The following is a 19,922-nucleotide window of genomic DNA, read 5'->3' on the forward strand; positions in this document are numbered from 1 at the left end:
TTTTATTTTGTCAGCCATCGGAAACCATTAAAATTATGGGACAATTTCAAAGACGATCTTTGTGAAGATATCAGACACAGAATCAGACAACAAAATCAAGACTTGGCCTTACCATATAGTGAGGACATTTATAACGAAGGTTTGATACAAATCGAAAATAAACTATTGCAATTAAATGATAAAAGCTCATAAAGTCATTTTGGATTACCTTCCTCAGTTCGTACAGAAAACAATGCAACATATACAATGGCACATCACTATAATACAAATGATTTGACCTCTTTTGTCAATGAAAACCTGATTAAACCCATTATTACCGGCCCAGCAGCTGGTCAGCTAGCTCATATTCCGAGGATACCTATGATCCCAACTGATCTGCCAAACCCGTTTAAACGGATTCAATTTCTGGTGAAAATATCTTTCACGTTGACTATTAACAAGCCCCAAGGTCAAACCTTCGAATTAGTAGGGATCGACCTACGAAAGGAATGTTTTACTCATGGCCAACTGTATGTGGGCCTATCACGAGTTGGATCTGCTGATAATCAATTTATTTTGCTGCCACAAAATAAAACAACATCAAATATCGTTTACAGAGAAGCTCTAACCCAATAAGTTTAATGATATATGATTCAATATAATTTTATTTTATTTTATTTTCAATATACGATTAATAAAAAATTGTTTATAGTATAATTTTTTTTCATTCGATACATGTTATTATGTTTTACAACAATAATAAAAATGTAAAGGGTATTTGACTTGCAATTCTTTTCACGGGCAACGCCGTGCGGGTACGGATATATATATATATATATGTCAATGGCATTAAAAGTTACGTTTTACAACAAATGTATTATTTAATGTATCATCTCACAATGGTCTACCAGGGTGGCTGAATTGCACTTACTGTTGCAAGTTACATCCAAAAAGATTTAAACAATCACAAAATTTTAAGGGCAACGAAGTGCACGGGATCAGCTAGTCTATAATATTTGTATTTTGAGTTCCAAGTTCCAAGCATAACAATTTAATAGGTAGGTATATAATAATATCAATATGTATAATGTATACTTAGGTTAAGATCAAAGGAATTATAAAAGGATTTCAATACATAAGTGAAATCCATTTCTATGTAATAAGTAGATAAAACATGTTTTTTTTATTTAATTAGAACTATTCTAAGAAAAATATGAAGTATCATTATTTTCAATTAAACGCGTTTTGTTCAAAGTGAAATTATATAAATACAGTAAAGAATGATATTTGACCTATAAGTTAATAAGTATACATTTTTCATGAAAACCAAGCCTATATGAGTTAACCTGAAGGTTTATCCTACAATTGACAGATGTACAATATTGTGGAATTTATACCTGATTATAAACTTATATTATTATCATTTTTAACGAAAACGTAAGTATTGAAATATCATATATCCAATATCCAAATATATATTGCATTGCATTTATCTGGATTCTACGTATCTATACTGGCTATTCCTTCCGATCATTAGCAGTGTTGGGAAATATCTAGATAAATTTATCTAGATAAGCTATCTAGATAAAAATTATTTATCTTTTATCTTATCTAGATAAATTTCTACTCAGTTATCTTTATCTTCATCTAGATAAAATTCTAGTTATCTATGAGAAATTATCTAGATAATTTATTTAAATGAACTAAAAGAAAATTTGAAAATTTAAAATATTTTTATTATTTTATTTTTACATTTTTCTATTTTTCACCTATTACATAGAAAACATGTTTAGTAATATGCATTATAATACCATGATTTTAATATTTATTGTTAGTCTGGAGTTTTACATCGTAAACAAAGAGAAAACCCAAAAATAGAAATATGTAATGGGCATGTAGTAGGTAAGATTGTAAGAACAACTAAAAATAGCAAAATCTAAAACATCTATCCCTGCTACCCGCTGGGCCGCCACCGAATGATGATGGTCTCATTAGCTGATACCCGTTTCATAGAATTGTGTACAAAGTATGAAAAATAATAATTGTTTTAAACCGACAAAAATAAACCAACATTCATGGATATTGGACTCACAAGCATAATAATGTTATAACTTATAATAATTGTAATTTATAACAATTTAATATTTATAAAACCCTATTAGAATTCCCGGTATTTCAGTTATCGCTTAACCGATCTGTACGATCTCTGTCCTCTGCTTTAAAAATTTTAAATTATGTATTTTTTTTTACCTGTAGACTCAAGTAGGTATCCTGAATATTTTCAAAATTAAACATGAAATTATCTCATATTTATCTAGATAAAATTTAGTTTATCTGTATCTAGATAAAAATTATTACAGTCATCTTTATCTTTATCTAGATAAATTATTAGTTATCTATTCCCAACACTGCCTACGACTCATACTAGTCTCATACTTACCTATGATTGTAAATTATAATGTACCTTAATAATTATTAAAGACTTATTTTATGTTACAAATGTCCAGAAATTCATTGTTATTTCTTGTATTTTTGAATTACTATGATTACTATTTGACAAACATGTAATTTTAAAATCACAAATATGAAGATAAATTAATATTTTACTCCCATATTTTCGTTATAAAATATATACATATATATATAATACATAAGTATATCTTGAACGCGTGACTTGACTCGCCCATTGAACATGTTTAGGAGCACCGGCGTGCTCTCCAAACCACCCATCATACTCTCCATTAAAACATAAGTGCCGCTGTCGGTAATTTCATTTCGAAAAGTAAGAAAATTGGTATTTTTAAAAAGATTCTGTGTAATCGCCCACGAATGCGTAGCAATAATCGAAATGGACATGAGTCAAAAAATACTCACTATGCCATGTTATTAATAATTTATAGGCAATTAATAAAACAGAAATCCTGATGTATTCAATTATTACCGTAATTTTATCGATAACAAATAAAAACGACATTCCAAATACAATTTGGTGCACTTTGTCTGCATATAGTTAAATATTAGGTGTGTGTGTGTGTGTGTGTACTCGGGTGGGTCACTTGTTGGTGGTTTCTAACTGCTGTTAACTATTTGTTTTTTATTTAATGTTGGATTATTTTTTTAACATAACCACCAAAGATGTATTGTTAAAACTATTGAACGCATGAATGAAGCTGATTGAAAACGACCCACATACAGGCCACATGCATTGTTTGCAGTAGTTAGCCCATCATGTATATTATAATAATATACAGTATAGGTACCTATCACCTATTCACATTAAGCGCCTCGGGGAAACAAATAATAATAATAATGCAACGGAGTCATTATTCCATAACACGAGCCAATCCTACATTTCCTATTTTGGCCCATACCAAATATTTTGTTCATTTGGAACCAAACACTGAAACACATATATACCTATACGATATATTATATTATTTTCAATGTTGTAAATTTTAATACAACAATAAAAAAAACCTTTAAAACAATTAAATAGTAAACACTAAATAATTCTAGGAATTAACGTTTTGCGATCCGTTCTGTTAACTTTAATTGTATTTGTCACAAGTTAAAATTTGAAATGTGGGTCTTTATGAATAAAGTAAACAATAATAATGGTTGTTTACTTCGATTAATTATAAATAGTGATTTGTTTCCAATACTCTGTTTTTTTACAATAAAACGTAAAACGTTGGTAATTTTGGTACAAAAAGGAATAAATTAGTGTATTTTAAATAAAAATATCAATATTATTTACAGGATGATTCACCAAGCATATTCTCACCATTTTTCTTTGATAATACGGTTACTCAACATATGATTTTTGGAATTATTTAATATAACTATAGGTAGGTACTTAAATCTTAAAGAATATATTTTCAACTTCTTGAGATTTTTTAAAATTCCTAATCCTTAAGGAGTGTCAGTGGAGATACAAACTTCTGTTTTTAAAATGAGAACCCCTTTTTTTATACTGTAAATTATAGATCTCCGGGGCCACTGTGTGACTTCCCCCTCCTGGGGGAAGTTTAATAGTCTAAAAGTTTAATTCCTGGTTTCAAAAATAGTTCGTGATCAATCACCATAACTGTATTGTGCACTTAACTAAATACAAATACCAGATGTTTATTCATATTTTATAGAATAATTCATTAATAAGTAATAACTACCAGATTAACCGAATAATTAAGATTAAGATTAATAAGTAATAACCACTCCTCTTCTCTAGATTGAATAATAAATACAACATGCAATTTTAAGGTTAATTTTTCAATTCATGTTATCCAACGCCACATTTTTTTCAATTATACCTACACTAATTACAACCGAGAAATAATAGGTATTATGCAAATAAACTATAAAATAATTCAAATTTTACTTTGCAAAATTTAGATAAGCCTAAAGATTTTAATTTAGTTATTATTTAAATTAATTATAATATAATATGTACCTTTACAGTTATACATATATTGAAAATTACAATATATATACGAATTATATCTACCTATAGATTCAATAGTTAATAAGTTATAACTTATAAGTATGTGTCATCTACCAGTACCGTAAACAAGAATTTAATATGCTGAGGGTGGAAATTATCATAATAATTACATATTATATAATACATTATTATAAGCTTTCCCTCTATCCCCTCCCCCGTGTCTACGACCCTGTCGTCGGACAAACATTATAAATAAAAAACACATTATACCCGAACTCGACCAATTATTAATTACTATATAAAATTCTGGGACTCAAATTGAATCGACAAACCGAAAAAATTATAACTTAATGAATATTAAATACACAGGAACATTAATAAAAAATAGTTTGATAATAAAATTGTATAGGTACCTAATAATCACTATCGCTAAAGCTTTTAATAAGATAAAAATAAAAATAAATAAATAAGTATTTAGGTACTATATAAAATAAATTGTTGTAAAAAACGACACGTCATATGAAGATAGAATTAACAAAGTTTGTGACACATCTGAATGATCTAAATTGGCTGGTACTATTTTAGCAAAACTTATAGGTACATTTGACAGGGAGAACAATCCATTTATAAATCATTTAAATTAAATGATTAATAAAATGTTTCTATTTTATTATATTTTGCTTTTTAATATAATTTATTCGAAGTTGATAAATGTTAATTATTATGATACCTGTTCACCTTGGACTATTATTTCTGTCTTATACTCTTATGACAACCAACTCTAAACATCACGATTTTTTACGATGTTTGGTATTTTTTTTAATATTTCAAGTTCATTTTTCGTAGCTTATGACTTGACATATAAATTACGTTCGACTCGTTAACATAATTTTCAGATTCCAATAGTAACCACAATAGTAAGTCACACGAATTATGTAATTCTATAAATGAACGAAAATGTACCAAAGTATAATAATTATTTATCATACATATCTTATTAAACGTGTTATCATAAATTGACATGCCATATTATTACACAGGTTAATGGTTACTTTGAACGTTTGACGAGGGACGACAGCAGCTCTTTATATAGCTCTATTGGCGTGGTTCTGGTGTGATGCGGAGGTTTAGGTAAACATTATAACTTACATAGATACGCTAAGCTACAAGTTGGCCTTAGAAAGTAATTATTACACTGAATGGTAACAGTAAAAACTTAATATTCCGTAAAAAATAAAACTAGTACCGTATAAAGCGATAAATGATAATTTTATAAGAATTTAGGGCAATATTAATAAGATAACTAATAATAGATTTATAATAAAACACATGTTTTTTCGAATATATAACCTTTAGTACCTATACCTAGTGATTTATGAATAAAAAAGCAAACAATTCCTATGAAATATATGAGCATTTAAATACATCGGTAGGTTAGATTTACTTATTAGTTATTATACTGTGTTTTTAAACGGCTTTAAGTTATTATATTAAAACTGGATTTTAACGAAATGTTTACTATAAATTATGCAAAATGCATATTATACATTATAATGTGTTTACTTTTAAAATTGACGATACATTTTAACTAATTATCCGCATGTATGGTTTAATTAATGTATGTATTACGGTTAGCATTCGAACAAAACATTCATCTTACACCTAATGGCTAATGCGATACACCGTTTAAGCACGCCATTTTAAAATTAACGCGATGCGATTTATTGCCGAATAACAATATTATCACTAACTGCTCTGAGCAATGTTCTATGGGCACAGCAGTACGTTTATAAAAAAACCGAAAAAAATCGACATAATATTTATTATTTTAGGAGTCACCACTGCGAGTCGTACCATTATGGTTATGGATACAAAATTCAAAATTGTATTTTTAATCAATGCATATAACGCGTATTCATTAGTTATTAGAGTTATTATAGCAATAAGTTATTTGTTATGTTAAATGTTTTTATTGAATTGTTGTGTGCGTTTATATTATTTGTTTTATTTCATTTTTTAATCCGATATTCCGATCAGTTATGTGTAATTGAAATTTGATAGGTATTTATCAAACTTTTGTCATTATAGTGGATACTCAGAAGTCAGAGTATCACAAAAAAAATGACATTTTAATGCTATAACAAAATTTCAAACATCGTATAATCTCTAATATTTTATGGATCTCTCGGGAGTTGAGACGACAAACAATCGCGGTTAGAGATCACCACTGCAACCCACAACGGAAGTGTATAAACAAATATCCCACGTCGTAAAACATAATTTGGGATCGAATAATATTTAATAGCTACAGGATCTCGCGTTCTGCAGTAGAGAGCCTTTTTAGCCGGCATCGACGAGGCGTGTACGTGTGTGTGCTTTCCGCTCGCTTTTATAACCATAATATTATATTATAAATCACAACACGCGACCTTCAGGAAAAAAAACAATTAAAAATCGCCCGACATCTACCGTGGCGGCGGCGGCGTCCGTCATAGGTATAATTACAAATCGTTGTGTTCGGAATGACTTGGGTGTACCTACCTACTAGTTCGAATAATACGACTCGCGTATGTCTCTATAATATATCTATCGCGAGGTCTACTATCTACACCAGTATCTGCGTCTCGAATCTTCGCCACCGCGCCGCCGTTGACCCCTCGTCTCGTTCGATTTACTTCTGCCCGGAGGGGAAAAGTCATCAATCAACGCGACCACCGGATGGGCTGGGTGTTGTGGGGGGCTGACGCGCATCAATCATCAGAGATAAAAACGAAAAAGTCTTCCATCGGAGCGCTTTTTTGTCGTTATAGACACGTCTTCTTCCCCCGGAGTACAGCGCAGACAACACCCGAGGTACGTACGAGGTATATGTGCCGCGATTGGAATTCAAGGTCGCGTCGACTACGACGACGGGTGCAGTGGTGGCTTATTTTTTTTTTAGTGTTTTTTCTCCTGACCCGCCCGCTATAATATAATAATAATACATTTATATATAAACGAACCTTACGAACCGATGCCATTTGCTCCTTGGCCATAAAATGATAATGCGTATACCTATGTATTATATACAGGTATAGCTGTACTCGTCGGACGGCCGGCCGAAACGCTTCACATAATTTTATATTTTATCGCGCCGCGCCGGCGGCATCGGATCCCACGGGTCCGACGGCTGTGGAGACTATTATTATTTATCATTAGGGCTGGGATTTATATGCATTGGTATGTTTTTTTTTTGCAGCGTCCTTCTACAAATTTAGTTAGTAATGGTCCTTAAATCGAATCATATATATTGATACAAATCAAATAGTTTTTATTTTGCATATTTTAAGTATAATAATAGCATATTTTAACAACAAATAAGAAAATACATGTTTCATGTTATTTTTAAACGAGTGGTGAAGCCTTCTTCTACGATTCTTCTACCAAAGTATAAACGATCATAATATACGATGTGTTACATATTATATAACAATACCAATTTCAATTTCAAAAAATTTACGATTTTTTTATTGACGAAAAAAATGTAAAAATATACTATCATTTAACAGTACTACGCTACTGTGGATGCTAAATTAAAAATGAGGGGTAGATATAGCGAATTTTTTTTAATGTAGTAGATTATTCTTTTGACTATCTGAAAATGGCCCTTCTACTTCGTATAAGATGGTATAATTATAGTGTGTATAACCATGACTGCAGATACTTGCAAATTCATTTAATTATCATTATATTTTGGTTGATCGCGATTCTATCGGAGATCGCTCTCATCTCCTGTTATAGACGTGATCATTTCGCGATTTCATAATAACAACACTCTATCTGTTTAACTTTTTTTTTATGTAATGCAAAAGTAGGTGTATATTATGCGTGTAACGTCATTGTATTTAGGTGTACGTATGCAGGTATATTTCTCCGCGGACAGGAAACAATACCCGTCGGCACGAATTTCCAAAATAAGAAATATCTCTGATGATAACCCGCGCTTGTACACGAAACCAATTATTACCTATATTATATTGTATTATATTATTTGGAACGGGTTCTCGTTTTTCTTTTTGCTTTTTGCTTCATAATATAAAATCACCACGGTCCACAATACCATTGTACCGCACTATATAATATATATACTATATAGGTACATGTAACTACCTAATATGTGTGTGTATACGTAGTCTACAGAAACGCATGCGTCCTATAAGTTCAGTTTGATCGACTGTATAATAAACATTTTTTAATATACACGTATAATATATTATTGCAGCATATATTGGTTTAGTCGGATTACAGCGTCTATTGCACACCACTACAGCAGATATAGTTAACCATGAGAACTGTTTCGTTGTTTTGTAACATATTATATATACCACCTGCATATATACCTATATACCTATGTATTGTGTTATAGTAGTAATGAGAGCATAATTATTATATTATGAATATCTCTTAACGGTTGGCCGTGTTCACTGCTTATAGGTACCAACTATACCTTTGCAGTGCTGCAGTGTAGTCTTATTACACATTCAAACGATAACATCGACTGTAATACTGTATAATATACGCACTGCAATATTAAAGTAATTTCAGTTTATCTACATGCGTTCGATTGAACATTAAGGTATATTAAATAACTCTAAAAGATCTCGAGTCGAACGACGATAAGGATAATGATCTATTATTAAATTCGTACGTCATTCACTGCAATAATATTATGTAGAACACCTTAACAAAATCGTATCTAAAATGGCAAAAATATTATATAGTTGAATAATACATAATTATATATTATATCTACGAGGAATAATTATGTGTTTACCGGTACATTATACCTCGTTTGTACATTTTTTTTAACAGATTTTATTTTATATTTATATAATATTATGTCCGTCCAATAAAATATGTTAAATACTTGAAGCACATTTCCTCGGCTGTGGGGCAGTACCTATAGATTTTAAAGTTACCTATATATCAATAAAGCTAAATATTTTACTGATCCTATTATCATAAAAATGCTATGTTCTCATCACTGTTTATAGAATGTGCGCAGTAACGTCGCCTTCCTATTTATTGTACGCCGATAATATTATAATGTCGTAAAACTATACGTATTAGAAAATTGTGTTGATTTTTACATTTCCAGACTCCGAACGATACAGACGTGCGTGCATGTAATACAGTGGTGTATACAAATATAAGTCTTGCAGTGTTCGACTTCAACAAAACGGGAAGGTTATATTAGTCTTTCCGTGCACACCTGAGCGTGTAATCGTGAGCAAAGGTATATGGGAAATATAGACGATTCAGTCATATTTCACGGATCTATTACACGAAAATCCTTGGGATTTACATTTACTGTAACATAGTATAATATTATAATATCTGCCCGCATTATAATTTATTATGTCCTCTATGATAATTCATTTATTATTGTTTCGAACAATATTATAATAATTTAAATAATAACACTTGCGTATAGTAGAATTCACGGACTCATTTACGAGTTTTAGTTTTAATCTCCAACTGTTCATATTTTTTTTTTTTTCAAAACAAATAAATGTTATGGTATTTACAATAAACGCATTGTATTAAGACATTGCGTATATATATGCATTAAGCACCCATACAGGTACTATACGTGGTGACCCATAAGTACCTATACTTATTTTTACAGGGCAGACCTACCCATGAACTAAGATATGATCTTAGTATACTGCGCCCACTTATTTTTTTAATCTTTTACGATTACGATTTGCCGTGATTAGCTATACGTTTTAACGTTTAAACGCACTTACTAAACTTAATAGTTGTAAACATTTTATTGGATTTTCTAAAGATAATTACAAGTAAACCTATACAACTCAGTTTGATTACTCGTAGATATAAATGACTAAATGTGATGTTCAAATACTTTACGTGTTGATATTATTCAGCAGTTGATACATATATAATAATATATTATGACACTGGCGTAATCAGAAGTAGGGTCAAGTAGGTTTTGACCCACCCCCCCGTAATTTTAAATTGGGGGCATGGATTTAATTATGCTCTCCTAGCTGCTTTAAGCTCTAATTATATTACAAGTTGCAAAATATTTTTTTTTAAGCTTTAGACCTTATTCAATATTATTTGTCTGTGTATTTACTAAAATATGTATATTGTATATTTGTACAACTTTGGTACAATTTAATAGTTATACTTATACACATTATAATTTGGGTAATATCATAAGTAATACAAACTTGATATATTTTCACTAATTTTTCCACAAAATGTCAAAGACTGCAGTGCTTACATGTACAGATATATATTTGATACATTATTTGAAGGGTAGAAGGACTCAAGGACGTGGTCATCTCGTCACCACTCATCTCTATATTTTTAGAAACAATTTATAAAAAATATTTATAATGTCTTATCCCATCAAAAATGTACTGCACTTATTACGCCAGTGTTTGTATATATATATATATATATATATATTATTCTTGATACAGCTTCAACAACTATTAGGTTATTAACTTACAAAACTGTTTAATATTAATGCTACATATGAATAAGTACATAGGTATTCTTAGATTAAGTGTAGTATACATATCAATATATTTGCAAAATAAGATGATTTTATTGTTGTTATCTTCAATTGGGCTCATATACATTATATTTTACTTCTTAGTGTACACTAGCATGTAGTATAATTGTAGAAACTATATAGGACCTTGCTCTCGATTACAGTTATATCTTATGGTCTGCTCACCAGGTATTGTACTACCTAGGTTAAAATTAAAGTGCATTATAATATTATTATATAAATAGGTAAATATTAAAAAGTCAATTAGGAAATAAAATCGTAAATAAACTTCTTCATAACAATATAAAAACGATTTTCATTTGCTAAATAGCTAACTGTATAGTAGTGTTATTTTTTATTTTTAATAGGAAATACATAATCTATAAACGATTTTTTTTTATACAATAAGCGTAAAAGCGGATAGTATATGGTTAGCATGAATTGATGAATTGGCTGTTAAAAAGAAACCACTCAGCGGTGACACTTTTTTTGCTTGATATGAAAATATGTATAATTTTGTAGGTAATACCATTGATTATACATAGTACTATGTATAATCAATGGTAATACTATATACATAATTGAATAAATTATATAAGGTAAGCATTAAAATAAATGGCATATCGCGAGTACAGGTAAATTATTACTTAGGTACAAGTTGAATAAAATAAATTTATTATTCTATTTGAATGTGCCAGAGTTAACCTGTATTTGTTGTATAATAATATATTGTAATGAATATGCGCCCGGATGGAAATTATAACACAAAAAAAGATTATTATGATGAGACGAAATACAGCAGTGGCGGTGCAGGTGGTGCGGCGTGTCGTAATCAGAGCGACGACATTACGTGACCTGGTGAAAGCGTGATTTACATCAACTTGAAATTAATTATTATCATAAAATGTGTTCTTCTTTTTTAATTGTTACGTGTTAAGTGTGTAGTAAAATTATTTAATAACCATTATAATATTAACAAGAAGAACTTTGAGGAACAAAATTTAAACACATAAGTCAAATAATAAATTTATGTATTATGTATATAATCATTACACACAATATATAACTTTTTATATATACATTTTTGGACCTATGTGAACCAACTTGAGAAATAATTGCTTTAAATAAATTCACTGGAGGGCTTTCACTGGAAATGGATTCATTTTTTGTTTTGTTAATCCTGTTTCCGGTGTAAAAGAATTGTAACGGTTACGTTTTTTTTTTACAGTAGGTACCACATAGCATACGTGGGATTTTGGTTTGTTCGCGTCGGGAGTTGGGAGTATAATGTGAAAAATCGCGAGGAAAAAAATTAGAAAAAACGAGAAGTCTTATTATATATAGGTATTATACTATATACATATTATATACCTATGAATTCCCAAAAATAATCAAAAACGATTCTATAAGCGTAAAATTAATAGACTATAACAGAACACATCGGAATTCTTACTATATAATATGTGTTAACAGTCGGTACTCATGCAGTTGAACACAATTTATGAATGTATAACCTTATATTATACTGTAATTTATTTATTTTAACCCCGTAATAATAAGACGTATAAGACGATTTATTTTATTCTTAGATTTTTTCAATTTACTCGACCAATGGACGTTTTTATTTATAACGCATTACCATAATCTGGCCGGTAATATAATATATCAATAGCCGTACGCTAAACGCAATATCGTGTAGATACCTATAGAAAACAATAATTGTGAACTATTTGTTTTTTGGGTCAAAATCCGTAGAAGAATGTCGATCGGAGGGAACTATATCAATTCCCTCTTTCCCGCGAGAAGAGAATACTGGAGTGATCTTTTGTTCTGTATAGGTACGTACGAATTTCTTTGATGTTTATTATGTTTATCGGACACGGCCGTGACCGATTGGAATTCTTCTGTTGATAACAGCGTAATAGCTCATAAGTGTTCACAAATTATTACATCAACACCGATATGTATATAGTATAATATATACCTTCACGGCTTCACTGTGAACGCAACGCCGCTTTACTATACAGTGTACCAGCTACCTATAGTTTAAAAAATATTTTATAATATTATAATATTTTATTTAAATAATATTTCAAAAAAAAAAATTGATTTAGTGAAATGGTTTTGTACGTAAATGATAAATAATATATTTTAATGGTACATAATATAATTCATAATGGTATAGGTAGGTACTTAACTGATAAATACCTATGTAATCTATGTATTGAATAATATAATATTTTTAGTTATACATATCTTGTGTTTTGAATAAGTATTAATATATTATTATATTTTATAAATTTATTTGAATTTTGAACATCGGTGTCGTTGAATTTCTTATAAGATTATTAAAATATTAAAAATGCACCTATTACTTATATTCTAAAAAAAAAAATGCAAGTAAACGTGTAATCTGTACCTATGTTTATAGTTGAAGAGTAAAATTGAACCGTTTTGAGATACAAATTAAAATGTAATTTGCTGTACACATTAAGAACTATTTGAACTGATAATCCAGCCATTGAATAGTTATAAAAAAAATATCCCCGCTTTCGTGTATATTTATAGTGGAGGTACCTATTTTATTATTATTCTTTTATATGATACGTCGTTCTAGTGACATTTAAAACTTATAAAATAATTTGTAACGAGTTTCTGCTATGTCGTAAAATCGTTTTCAGTCGAGACGACCAGGTTCGTTTTTGTATGACTGAACTGTCTGTTAAAAATTAAGATAAAAGTACCTATATAAAACCTTGAGGAACGTTTTGATTTATCGCGCACAAAAACCGCGGGCAATGTCTTTTACACACCAGAACAGAACAGTTCTTGGCCACTCGTTGCTTGTGTTGTTTAATTGGATTATCACTTTCATATCGCATTACCGCCGCGGCAACGGCAATATTTTTGTTTCTAAACGTTTTCTGAAGGAGCCGCCTCCTCACACGCACTTTCATCTAAAGTGATAAATACACACATATACTTATGTTTCAAAGTGGTCGCAGCTACGGCATATTATTATGTTTAGATACCTATACCAATATGAAACTGCCCAATGTTTCTAAAACGATAAAACCACAATGCTAAGCTTGTTTCAAAACGCCATGCATCATGTTAGCGTATATATTACACATTATATCAGCATAATATGTAGCACATTTAATAAGTGCGTATATTACCTTTATATATATATTATATGTAAGTGCAAGGAAAAAAACATCGGCCATCGGTCGCGGCACATTTCACGTCCGAATTTCCAATCGCAATCATCGTCGAGATATAAAACGTGAAAGTCACTCGGAAATTCGAAAAATGTGATACGTACAATTACATATAATATATATTATATACAGGTATTCGTATTATACATAAAAGAAATAAGAAAAATGGCAAAAATCAGTAATATACTGAAATACGCGAGCAGCTCGACGAAGTCGTTTACGCGGGTATATTATAGGTAGCTATATAGGAGGTATAAGGTATTTATTTTATATTATACCTACCGTCAAGATGATCAATTTTATGAGAATCGACAGTAATACCTTCAATTCGTACTGCCGTCCGATATTATATAGGCGTGTCCAGATTATTTCATTTTTTTTTCGCAAATCACGCACAGTGAATACGTTACATGTACAATAGAGGCACCGAAATGAAGGCTGCTATTGTACGAAGGCCGCCCGCACCCCAAAAAACATCCCGTACGTTGGTTTCGCATTCTTTTGCGAAAAAGGTATAAAGGCGCTCTCCAAGTTTCGCAGATTATTCAGCACAGACAACGTGTTATAATATATATACGCTTTTTAACAGTGATAGATTTTTATCATTCGCTATTTGTGGTTATGTGGGGACAGGAATATTAAAAACCAAAAAAAAAAAATATTTTTCTATAGTCAGTTAAGCGGCTGCACTCTAAGGCCGCCCCAGATTTTAGGAATTTTATAAATAATTTCAACATGAATTAAGTTTAGACTAGAGAAACCTGAGAAACTCTAGGGTACCTATCTACATGTTACATTTAACTATTTAAGTAGCTAAATAAAGTATATTATACCTACTGCAATTGCAAATTCTAAAAGGTATAAAACTAGAAACGAGTATTTGCATCAGTAATAATAAATAATAATATAATGTTATAGGTACAGAAAGGTAGGTACATTTTCGAAATGTAAAATATATATTTTCAATTAAAAAAGGTGGGTAGGTGGATGTCACTCTGCTGTACAGTAGGTTACAAGTGGGTCACTGTATAATGGATAGTATTAAATTTGAATTAAATAATATAATATCACTGTATAAGAAAAACGATTCTGAGCGGAGACGGTTTGTCAGTCTAGATATTAGACATACATATTATAGGTATACTTATCTATAGTATTATTAATAATTTTCAAATTAATCATATCACAATATCCATTAGGTAACGCGTTATACATCAATAACAAACCGTGGTACTATCATAGATATATAATAGTATACTTTAGAAGTTTCAAATACCCACAAATAATATTATACAATCACAACAAAATAACTAAAATAGTTATTCCAGGTTTTTTAGTATGTAATCGTCATTTTGGACAAATAACAAAAACATGGATACTTAACCTCTTCAACAATATTCGAATAACACAAAAAATACCTAAGATTTGGAGGAAAAGCAAAATAATCACACTCTCAAAACCGGGAAAAACCCTTGCAGACCCAAAACATTTTAGACCTATTTCATTACTGTGTCATATGGACAAAATTTTCGAAAGAGTTCTACTCAATAGACTAATCCCATTTGTGGATGAAAAGCTAATACCACAACAGGCAGGATTCCGACCTGGCAAATCATGCACAGGACAGATTCTTAATCTAACCCAGACAATAGAAAACGGTTACGAAGCAAAGAAAATCACAGGTGTAGTTTTCATAGATCTAACAGCTGCCTATGATACGATAAATCATAGAATAATGACATACAAGTTGTATAAAATCACACACGATTTCTGTTTCGTAAAATTAATAGAAACTTTACTAAGTAATAGGAGGTTTTTTGTAAGCCATAACGACAAAAACAGTAGACGGAGAAAGTTTAAAAATGATCTACCGCAGGGCAGTGTACTAGCACCAACAATGTTCAATATATACACCAACCAATAAACCACTACATATATGCTGACGATACCGCTATTGCAGTGCAAGACACGAGTTTTAAAATGGTGGAAAAAAAGATAACTACGACACTTAAATAAGTTGGTACTTATTACCAAAGAAATCACTTACGACCAAACCCAGCGAAAACCCAAATATGCTCCTTCCATCTGAGGAATAGGGAAGCAAACCGCCTATTAAATGTAATCTGGGACGGTATAGAACTCGAAAATACCCAACATCCCAAATATTTAGGAATAACTCTGGATAGGTCCTTAACATACCGAACTCATTGTGAAAAGCTAAAGAAAAAAATATCATCACGAAACGGACTGTTACGAAAACTAATGGGAAGCTGCTGGGGAGCCCAGCCACATACACTAAGAAGTAAGAACTACTGCAATGGCATTATGCCTATCAACAGCCGAATACGCATCACCAGTATGGGGGAGATCTGTCCACTCAAAACAAATTGATGTCACACTAAATGAAACGTGCCGACTGGTGACAGGTTGTCTAAGAAATTCCAAAGTTGAAGAAATATATGTACTTGCTGGAATTGCACCACCGGCAATCAGGAGGGCAGTGCAAGCAGATTGGGAGAGGACTAAGATGACGAAAGATGATAGACATCCAATGCATGGAATTGATTATTGAAGCAAATAATTTCCGGCTAAAATCAAGAAACAGTTTCCTAAAAATGACGAAATGCTTAAAAACAACTAAGGAACAGGAAAGAGTTATGCAATGGACAAACCAAATTAGAGACAAAAGATGGGTCCCCAGCGAAGCGTTACCATCAGGAAATCAACTAGAATGGCCCAGAAATGGGGAATACTTGAAGGAACACCTACAACTTGTGAATGTGGGATGGAACAGTCAATGAAACATATTTTGCAATGCCCAATCTGTCCTTGCTCATGCACATAAGATGATGTTATGAATGCAAACGACAACACCAAAGACGTAGCTAGTTTCTGGGCTGAAACCATATGAACCAGAATACGACAATCTTTTACCATTTATGTGACTTTGAATTATTTTAATATGTTTATTTATTTTATATGTTTATGTTTATTTATTTTTAATATGAAGTTCAAACTCTCATAAAAATTTAATTTGAGTTTCTTATAGACATTTTTTTTTTTTGATAAAGGTAGATTATCCTTTTAGGAATCTTGTATTACATTTTAAAATCTTAGTTCTAAAAAGAAAAATTTTTACTAATTATAAACTCAAAATAATTAGGTAATTTTCGTGATTTGTCCATATTTTGTCAATTTTTTTTAAACTTTAAATACTAATAAAAAAAAACTGTGACTAAGGATTTTTAATATTTTTCAAATGTCATTGTAACAATATAGTAGGAGCCTTGTATTAAATTTTCAAGTATTTTTACTCAACAAATAAAGTTTTATTGACATTCATAGAAAAAAAAACTAATTAAATTGGAAACTGAAATTGTCCGTAAACAGCTCAAAACAAATCAAAATATTTTGAAATTGTTATCATGCATAGAAAATGGAAATATAAACAACCAGTGAAAATTTCATGTATCTACGGTTATTTGTTTTAAAGTTACACCAAAAACCAAAATCGATTTTCTCGAAAACATCTTTTGCGTAAAAATTCCCGTTTTTCCTTAATTTTTCTTTTGTTTTTCACGACGCTTTTGAAAACTATTAGAAAAATTTTACTTTTGACCCCCCAAAGTACCAACTAGATTCACTTTCCTATCAGAAAAGGTACTGTTGAAGAAAATCCAAGCACTTTTACTGTCCTAAAAGTTGATGACAGACACAAAAATTAAAATTAAAATTAAAAAATTAAAAAAAAAAACACACATAATTGTAAAATCAATACATTCATCGTTCCACTCAGAATCTAAAATTAATAAATCAGTGTGTACGTACATTGTATATATTATTATACATTGTGCAAAAAGTGTTTTTTTCTTTACGAAAAATGTCTCCCCTCCCACCACCAGATATCTATGGGCTGTACGATCATGCGACTAACTGGTTAGTCCAGTAACCTATAGTCTCTTTGCCGCATACAAGTGCTGGGTAGGTGTAGGTATTTACGTATTTCTATTAATAATATATAATATGTCAATACATAGGTACCTACAACAGGTGTGCGATTATAATGTTATAGTCTATACGTCGATGCAGGCTGCAGTGCATGTTATTAAAGTGGAGACCAGGAAGCCATCGTCGGACCGTTAAAAAATACCGCCGAACGAAAACGGTCGCTGACCAAACGCGCAATAACGCGTAATATGATAATACTACTCGGATATTAGTGCAACAACAATGTATAATGTATGAATAACGATAATAATTATAATATATATATAGTCCGAAGCGAACGTAACGGGTTTCACGTCCTTCCGATCGACTCAAATCGGAAGCGACGATCGTCGGCATCGATCGGCGCGCAAAAAACGTATATTATATTATGTATATAGGTACCTATATAATAATGTAGACTACTTAATAAATCTGCACACATTCCGTTCGACCGAGCGATGTATCACGCGGTGCGGCGGTGCTCGGGGTAATTCGTGACCTATATTCATACGTCTCTAAATATATACATTATAAATTATTTATAGCAATAACGATGATACGAGAATTACTATTTGTAAGTACCTACCAAGCCTGCTGTGTGGGTTGTATAAATTATAATATTATTTTAAATAGACACTTGCGGGAACAACGTACGATAATACTCGTCACTATCATACTATGTTTTATACTATGTGCATTACGGATTTGTGGCTATATATAATATTATTCTAATATATTGCAGCATGTACGGATTGTTCCGACGAAATAAATCCGTCGGGTCAGCGGACGCGTGCACGTTATGTATTGGTAAATTGTACGGGACCGATTGCATACGATATTTTAATAGAAACTAGTTTGGACTTTTAAACCGTCGAGTGCAATTATTCCGTTCGGTATATATTGGCATCAATAATTAAAGTGGGCATTTTTTTTTTGTACCTACTAATAGTTAATAGTTTTTACGCATTACGCATGTATTTCTCCTAACTTTCTCCTACGGGTTGTAGACAGTATTCTACTATAATTGTAAAAAAATATTAGGGGACTGATAATCTCCCCCCCACCCTTAGTAATTTGCCTATTTTCCTAGCTGGGGGCTGGTTAAAAAATTGGAAAATCGCGGGTTTACGTGTACAACGGTGTGTGTGTGCAAATATATTATAACTACAGCCACGCGTTACCGTCCCGCGAATATATTTTATACTTCCGGGCCAGCGTGTCAGTGGATAACAATATTTTCATCGACGATGAGACTTCAATGGAAATCGGGTGTCCATCACCTTAGACCCGCGAATAGGCACAGATATTGTCGTTTTCCGTTAATCGTCGAGGTCGAGTGTTTAAATGACTGCTGTCTAAAATCGATCCAGTCGAAGTTCGCCGTTTCGAACATTAAAATTAGTGCGATGCAGGGGCGCCATTTCAGTTTTTTTTAAGGTGTGCAAACAATTAAAGAGGCCAATTTTTTTCCACCTCCAGACCAATTGTTAAAAAAACGTTTCTAGTGTTTTCAGTTTTTCATTACAGTATCAAAAACATACTTAATAAAAACATATTTTTATAGTTAACACATTACATTTTACCGTTCATACATTCTGTGTATATACTGTATAGTAAAGATATTTTTAGATAGAATAGATGCATATTATTATTATTATGTCTTTTGTCTATCAGTAACCAGGGGCGGACTGACCCAGGGTGCTATACACCAAGTAGCACCCCGGGCCCC

General features: G+C 31.1%; 2 protein-coding genes across 3 annotated transcripts in view; both read left to right on the forward strand.

The window, feature by feature from the left end:
* Positions 1-19,922, forward strand: part of LOC100166088 — a 73,933-nt gene that overhangs the window by 5,727 nt on the left and 48,284 nt on the right. The gene's annotated exons all lie outside the window — the stretch shown is intronic.
* Positions 247-615, forward strand: LOC107882607. Its single transcript, XM_016801206.1, has one exon. The coding sequence runs from the start codon at positions 247-249 to the stop codon at positions 613-615; it is 369 nt and encodes a 122-aa protein (XP_016656695.1).

Source organism: Acyrthosiphon pisum, chromosome A1 (assembly GCF_005508785.2).
Source record: "Acyrthosiphon pisum isolate AL4f chromosome A1, pea_aphid_22Mar2018_4r6ur, whole genome shotgun sequence".
In the NCBI taxonomy this organism is placed as follows: Eukaryota; Metazoa; Arthropoda; class Insecta; order Hemiptera; family Aphididae; genus Acyrthosiphon; species Acyrthosiphon pisum.